Here is an 8368-nt window from a genome sequence, read left to right on the forward strand (position 1 = left end):
GAGTAGAATGCGAAGCCTACGTGCAAGTCAGAGTTGATTTTGGAGACATTAGTATAGAATACGTCTTTGCCGTGGATCAGTGTTGTTCTCGGGGACGCTTTCTCGCGCATGCGCAGAGCATTGGTAGAGAAATCCAGCGACGGCGTATGTAGTACATATTTGTGTACGTACATTACTTACAATAATATGTTTAATGCCAGAAATTTTTTAAGCTAATTATAATCGTCTTTTATTAATTTTTTATTATTTATTTGTGATTCATTAATTTGTAAAACATTTTAGATTATTCTTAACATTATCTGAGCAGAGGGCTTAACAGTACCCTTTTTCTTATAAATTTGACACGTATCTTAAGGCCACGTTTAACGCGCATGCGCGAGAAAGCGTCCCCGAGAACAACACTGGGCTTGGGGAGTCGGTCCGCGACAGTAACCTTCCCAGCCCCAGACAGGGTTTTACGCCCGCGAGGCCGGTTATAGCCACTACTACCCAGGAGCCTACTCGGGTAGTCAAACCTGGAGGCAACCTGGGCGTCCTCCTATCCGTCGCCCGGAGACGCGCCCGATAGGCGCTCAACCCACGACCTCAAAGCAGGCAATCTTAGATTTAAATTTTTTATATACAAGAAAGACTTTATACAATAGAAAGCAATTAGGAACATTGTATCTGTCGCTTCTAATTAGGCTGATTTGAAGATCGTGAAGCCTATCTATTACGAGATGCGAAGCGTCGGCTAAGGCTTTAAGAATATATTTAGAGGTAAGAAATGTGAACCTAGTCTTCAGAGGGCTGATGTAAGTTTCAGAAAAGACTACATTGCAAGGAGTGGATTGACGAAGACCGACACAGAATCTTAAAGCGCGACGTTGAACTTTTTCAAGCTTCTCCATAAGTCCCTTGTTATTGATAGAGAAAGCAAAACAACCATACTCCATGCTTCCTCGTATAAGAGATTTGTAAATGTTGAATAGGAGAGAGGGGCTTGCACCTCACCAGATACCGCGAAGAGAGCGGATGACGTTAGTTAGTTTAGAGCATTTGGTGACGAGAGTTTCTGTATGGATGCGGCCATTGAGTTTAGAGTCAAGGGTAATACCTAGAAATTTGTAGAAAGATGATGACTTAATTGTCGATCCGCAGAGGTTGATAGAATAAGAGAGAGGGCTCTTCCTATTCCTAGCAAAGACCACGAGCGCAGATTTGGAAAGAGAGATATCCAGACCTCTAGAATTAAGAAAAGAAGCAAGTCTATTTACTGAGGATTCGAGAAGTTGAAGAGAGCGAGATAGATTAGAAGATCTGATAAAGACGACGGTGTCATCAGCGAATTGAATGATGTCACATTCTTTGGATACGTAGTTTCTACATTTAGCTACATAAATGTTGAAGAGCAAAGAGCTTAAAATGGAACCTTGGGGAACTCCTTTATAGGAAAGGTATGATTCTGTGAGGTTGTAGATGAAGAAGCATATCTTAGGAGGAAGACCCAACTCGACCAAATCCTTTATGAGGATGCTGGGGATGACGTTGTCGAATGCGCCGGCAATGTCGAGGAAGACACATGCGGTGGTGTGGCGGGAAATAAAACCATTGTAGATTTCAGTGGTAAGGATCCCTATGTTATCCTGGCAGAATTTGGCTTTCCTGAAGCCATATTGGTTCTTAGGGAGGATACGATTTTTCTCAACCCACCAGTCCAGCCTAGAAAGAATGAGTTTCTCCATAAGTTTGAGACAGCAAGAGATTAAGGATATGGGGCGATATTTGTTAAGAGAATTTTTTGGAATGAGGAATACTAAGGAGTGATGCCATGCGTTTGGGAAGGTACCTTTTGTATAGAGTTCGTTAAAGATATCAAGGAGGAAAGGAAAGTAGAAGTCACGAAGTAAAGATATATGGTCATATCCCAGCTTATCCAGGCCTGGGGATGAGCGGATTTTAAGATTACTTATAACTGTGGCAAATTCAGAGGAGGTGAAGGGCTCGTCGAAGGTCGAGCACGAATAGACATTAGACAAATCATTGATAGATGAATAGAGTTTGTATAGAACAGAAGGAGGACATAAAGAATTGATCAGATCTCGAATACTGTCTGGCATTTCGTAGTTAGATTTAGGTAGAGGTGAAGGAAGACCTAAATGCCTTTTCTTAAAACGCTTGATCATACTCCAAATGTAGGAGATGGGCGTTTCATTAGTTAATAATAAACAGAATTATTTCCAGTCCTTTCTTTTAGCTGATTTTAAAGTTCGTTTAGTGACGGCTTTTTGCCTCTTGAGTTCTATGAAATTTTGATAGGAGGGGTTACGTTTGTATAGCGCTAAAGCTTTTTTCTTTTCTGCTATTGCTTCCTCACAGTCATCGCTCCACCAAAGAGCAGGAAGGGACGTGCGTTTGGGAGAAAGGGAAGAAGAAAAGGAGGAGGAAGCAGAGGAAGGCAAGGAAGAAGAAGAGGATGCGGAGGCGGATTGGGAACTAGGGGGGAATTTGGGATTTAGGTTAGGAAGTTGGTCAGGGATATGATTAGTGATGAGGTCATATTTCTGAACGGAGTTGAGAGGGAAGGAGTTGAAGGCTTCTTGAAAGGAAGGGAAAGAAGAATGAAGCGAAGCTAAAAACTGTTTTTTATCTTGCTTTTTTAGTTTAATTTTATGAGAAAAGAAGGAACGTTTTTTGATCATCAGGTTAATAGCGACGGAGATGGGGAAGTGATCGCTGGTCAGGGAGTCGGGTAGGACTTCCCATGAGCAGCAATGAAGTAGGGAGGCGAAGGCGAAGGTGAGGTCAATAGCAGAACGACTTTGGTTCGGGCGAGAAACGAAAGTGGGGTACCATCGTTCAAATACATGAAGGAGTGTGAAAGAGCAGAACTCAAGAGGCTAAGCCCGTTGTGATCAGAACGTTCGCATCCCCATTTGGTATGATGGGCGTTAAAGTCTCCTATGATGATAGTAGAAGTGAAGGTACCGTAAAATTGAAAGAGCGCGTCCCAGACACCGGCAGGAAGGAAGCCTCGCGGGTATCTATAAATAGAAACTATTAGTAATGAGCTATTGTTAAAAGGAATGATAATGGCTTTGGGATCTATATTGCCTGAAATAGAGAAGTTATTATCTAAGAGCTTATAAGGAATTGAGTTCGATACGGCAAAGGCTAATCCGCCGGAGTTACGAATAATGGTGTCGTTTCTAATGACATTAAAGTTTCTTAGCGAAAGGTATTGGGAGGGGTTGAGCCAAGTTTCTGAGAGAGCTATCAAATCATATTCGTGCATGGAGGAGTGGAGAAGGTCGATCTTATTCATAAAAGAGTGACAGTTCCACTGTAGGATCTTAAGTGTAGAGATATAGCGTGGAGGATTATATGTTCGAAGCGTGTGCATTGTAGAATTGATTTAAGGAATTGTTTTCGTTGAATGCAGATCGAAGGAGAGAGGAAATGTCGTCGTAGAGACCGAAGGTTTTGAGAAAGGGAGAGAATTTCTCGACCAGGTTCAGTAAAAGTTTTAAAAGTAAAGAGAGAGAGAATTGGAAGTTTTGGTTAGAGTCCAAAGGATTAGGAGATTGAGGGGGCGAGTTGGAAGAGGTTGAAGAGTAAGAGGCTGAACCATTAGGATAAGCCTGCGGCATTCGACCGTTAGGAGCTACAAAAGAGCTAAGAGGAGGAAAAACGAAACGATTATCTGAATTGGGAGATCTGAGAGTGCTAGAAAAGCGAAAAGGAGAGGTGGGAGGATGTTTCAGAGGGGGAGGTCTTTTGGAAAAGAGAGAAGAGGAGTGGCGAGGGAGTGAAGAAGGGTGAGAGGGAAAGGAGGAGGATAAGGAAGTAGGAGGGTATTTAACAGTATCGGCAAAGGAGAAGGGGAAGGAAGTGGAAGGTGAGGTTGCAATATTCGGGGAGAAGGATGGGGAGTATGGAGAAGAAGGTTCATTTAGTACAGGAAAGTTAGAGAAGTCAAATTGCGGGTTAGTCTTTAGACCAGAGTTATTGCTACGGATGTGTCTTTTGGCATCAATGAGAGGAATATTTTTGGTGGCGGCTAATTCTCTGATCTGCCTTTGAATGAGATGCTCTGGGCAGGAGAGGTCTCTTGAGTTGTGAGGACCATTACAATTTGCGCAAGAGGGAGGTGAGTTTATTTTTGGACAAGAAGAGCCCTCTTCGTGAGAGCGTTCAGCACAATGAGAACATCGAAGATGTCCCTTGCATTGTGTGCTTGTGTGGCCATAGCGAAGGCATGAAGAGCAAATAGAAATTTTAGAGATAAAAGGAGTGACATCATACCTTACCATGCAGAAGAAAATGTATTTAGGAAGAACCTGTCCCTTGAATGCGATACAGACCGTTTTGGATGGTATATAATTCACTGATCCTAACCCAGAGTCAGATAAAGTCGAAGATCTTCTGTTAAGTCTCCTGACATTGACTATGTCATATGGGCAAACGATTTCTTTTTTGATTTCCTCTTCCGTGAATTCGAGAGGGATATTCCTGATGATACCTTGTCTAGATGTTCTGAAAGATGGAATGAATGCAATTAGGTTTTTGGCTTTAAGAGCCGGATTCTTAATGAGATCATTAGCTGCTTTACGAGAGTTCATTTGCACAGAAATTTTTGAAAAGCCTTTTTTTTATTTCAACAATGTCCTGTTTTGTGGACGCACTGAGGATTCGACTGTTAGAGGATGTAACGATGTGCTAGAATTAACTATGTGTTGTACAAAGACGTCGAATGGTCCCTGACAGTGGCCATCGTACCTATTTGCCAACAGAGCATCGTTAAGAGATGTAATATTAGATGATTTTTTGGCTTTAGAGCCAGAGGCAGATTCTGTAACAGAATGCAAATTTGAACCGGTTTGGTCCGCGGTGCGCTTTCTTTTTGGGAGGTTAGACTCACTTGAAGACGTCGATTTATTAAGAACATTAGCAGTAGCAAGGAGGTTGCCGTCCCCGGGCGTATCCCGTTTGGACACGGAACGATTGGACACCGCTCGATTGGACACGTAGTATTGGACACGGCACGATTGGACACTGCACGATTGGAAACAGAATTATTGGACACCGCACGATTGGACACTGCACAATTGGACACGCACACTGCACGATTGGACACTGCACGATTGGACACCGCATTATTGGACACAGCACAATTGGACACCGCATTATTGGACACTGCACGATTGGACACCGCACGATTGGACACTGCACGATTAGACACCGCACGATTGGACACGCACACTGCAGGATTGGACACCGCACGATTGGACACCGTACGATTGGACACCGCATTATTGGAGACCGCACGATTGGACACCGCACGATTGGACACCGCTCAAAATTGTGACGCATACTAACGAGCAAATAACGCGTGAGATAACGCGATTGAAGCGAGATAATCGAATTATTCAATCTTATCAGTCGACAACGGATCAAATTGAAATTAATGCGTTAATTGGTATTTTATATTATACTGCTGTGCTAAAACAAAACACTTTATATACAAGAGATATGTGGTCAGAGGAATTCGGGTGCGGTATTTATCGGGCTGTATTTTCAGAGCAGCGGTTTAATTTTCTTCTTTCTACGTTACGTTTTGATGATAAGGAAACGCGGAGACAGAGAAGATTTACCGATAAACTAGCTCCTGTTCGCGAGATTTGGGAAATTTTCATAAAAAATTGTGTTACTAATTACGAGCCGTCAAGCAATTGTACGATTGATGAACAGTTAGTTAGTTTTCGTGGTAGGTGTCCTTTCCGCATTTACATGAAAAACAAACCGGATAAGTACGGTCTGAAAATTCTAATGTTAAATGACGCAAAAACATTTTATATGATTTCCGCGATTCCCTATGTAGGAAAAGTAACACCCGAAGACAATGACTCTGTGCCGACTTATTTTGTGCGCAAATTAGTGGAATGCGGATCACTGGTACATTCTTGGCGAACAATAACAATGGACAATTGGTTTACATCAGTGCCACTATTTATGCTATTGAAAAAAAAATATCAGTTGAGAGCCGTCGGTACAATAAGAAAAAATAAGCGCGAGATTCCATCGAGATTGAAAATAGCGAGCGAAATCAATTCATCGCGTTTCGTATTTACAAACGAGTTAACGCTTGTTTCGTATGTACCTAAAAAAAATAAAATTGTTTTACTTCTGTCTTCGATGCATCATAATAAAGCGATTGATAGTAAAACCAAAAAGCCCGAAATTATCATGTATTATAACGCAAACAAAGGAGCCACAGATGCGTTTGATCAGAAGTGCCATACTTTTTCCGTTGCGCGGCGCACTCAAAGATGCGTTTGAAATTTTTTTATAACATGCTCAATCAAGCATCCATTAATTGCTGCGTTCTGTTTAATTTAATTGCAAAAAATGTTAGACTAAACCGCAGTTACTTTATAAAAGATTTAGCATGCGCGTTGATCGAGCCGCAGCTACAGCGCCGTTTGCAGCGCCCATCCTTACGCTTGACCACGAAAAAATTAATTTGTAAAATGTTAAAAATTGATGAGCCTGCAGTTAGTGGCTACAAAGTCATACGCGTGGAAAATCGCGCGAAATGCGGACTTTGTGACAATGAAACCTTCAGCCACACGCGTATGAAATGTAATAATTGCTTGCGCCGCATTTGCGACGATCATAGATGCGGGCTTTGCATTGAGTGCGCCATAAATTTAGATTAAAAGTAAGGATAAAAACGTAGATGAAGAATAATTTTGTATTTTTGTCATTTTTTGAAAAAATAAATACTTTTGTCTATTATAAACAAACCATTTACTGATTTTTTCACCTTTCAAATATACCATACCTTCAAACACCCCTAAAAAATCCTTAATATTCTATAATGTTTATAAAATATCTTTTTTTCCAAAATACATTTTGTTTAATTTAAAAAAAGCATTTATTTCTGTCAAATAGAAAAAAATGGCGATTTTTTGAAAAAAAAACCGATTTTTTTAAAATTTGATTTTGATTTTGACGTTTTTTCACTATTACAAAATTATTTTTTGCATTCGAGACCATTACCATTGGATTCCTGGGGAATTTTTACCCCAAGAAACTTATATTATCAAACATTTTTGGATTATTTATGCGCGAGTTATGGAACTTTAAAAATGCAAAATCCCAAATCGCACTAGTGTGGTTAGTACGTATACTGAATAGAGGTGTGGTTACTACGGGTTAAGAATGCGCACACACACCTCTGTTGTTTATATTTCTACAACATGCATACATGCACATTAATAATATGTAACATATATAAATAATTTGCTAGAAACTCTTACAATCGTATGATAAAAGAATGCATCTCATACTTTTCGTCTATTTTGTGTGTATCATAGTTGCGACATTATATAAATTCTTATAACTATTGATTTAATATTTTGCACATTCGACACTCTGTATTAAATTGATCAGACATGAATACTAACTGATTTATCTAACGTACATTCATCTATGTTGAAAGAGAGTTCTAATTATCTAATAACAGCTACGAATGAGGCTTTTGAGAGACTTTCAATAATTTTTATTTGAAGATTAAAGTGAATTTATTCCCTTGATATAACATTACACAACAGCATTATATTGTGGTATATTTAGAAGAATTCTAACATTTATGGACATATTAAAGAAGAAAGCATGTTTTTTCAGAACTGGCAAGACACTGTTACCGCATTAAAGTACGTTTATTAATATACATAATTATTAATATACAAAGCAAGACGCTGAATGTTTGCAAAAAGATGGTTTTAACAAAGTAAGGTTTTAAGAAAGTAAAGAAAATGCACAATTATGTGAAGAAGTGGAAGAAGAACAAGATGCTTCTATATACATTTACGCAATGTCTAATGTCAATATTATTCTTAAATATATATACTCAAACAACTACATCCTGCAATTGATGAAGCAGCAATATCTTTTAATGTGGAATTATTATTCGACTGCATATATGCAACATTACATGTGTGAGAATTTTGCAAGTACAAGTTCTTTCTTATATACTGGAATCATAACCCTATACTTCGTTGTCTTATGGACAATAACTTATGCAGCGATTTCCACGAAATGAATAATTTATAATGAAGTTTTATATTTACATATATCTTTCCTGTTGCAGGTACGGATAAAATGTGGTATCTTTTGCAGCACAAATCACAAATTCGTCGAGTGTAACACGCAGTCTTACATCAGTTGAACTCGGAATGACCGGTAAAACGCTACATGTAGGGCACGTTCCACTTAACGACCGCAACGCTCGCGAGCATCATCTGTCTTTGTTTAACTTTCGGTGAACAACAAGGATGAAATGATACCGTGAGCGTCGCGGTCGTTAAGTGGAACGCGCCCAAAG

At 39.7% G+C, this 8368-nt stretch overlaps 1 protein-coding gene across 1 annotated transcript; it reads right to left on the bottom strand.

Moving 5' to 3' along the window:
- Window positions 1-3842: 3842 nt before the first annotated feature.
- On the bottom strand, window positions 3843-6821 carry LOC115245303. The gene is made up of 4 exons (XM_029823567.1): window positions 6787-6821; window positions 4759-5034; window positions 4126-4515; window positions 3843-4021 (listed from the first exon to the last, which is right to left on the bottom strand). The coding sequence occupies exons 1-4, from the start codon at window positions 6819-6821 to the stop codon at window positions 4012-4014; spliced, it is 711 nt and encodes a 236-aa protein (XP_029679427.1). The 3' UTR covers window positions 3843-4011.
- Window positions 6822-8368: the final 1547 nt, after the last annotated feature.

This window comes from Formica exsecta, unplaced genomic scaffold (assembly GCF_003651465.1).
Source record: "Formica exsecta isolate Colony F162 unplaced genomic scaffold, ASM365146v1 scaffold935, whole genome shotgun sequence".
In the NCBI taxonomy this organism is placed as follows: domain Eukaryota; kingdom Metazoa; phylum Arthropoda; class Insecta; order Hymenoptera; family Formicidae; genus Formica; species Formica exsecta.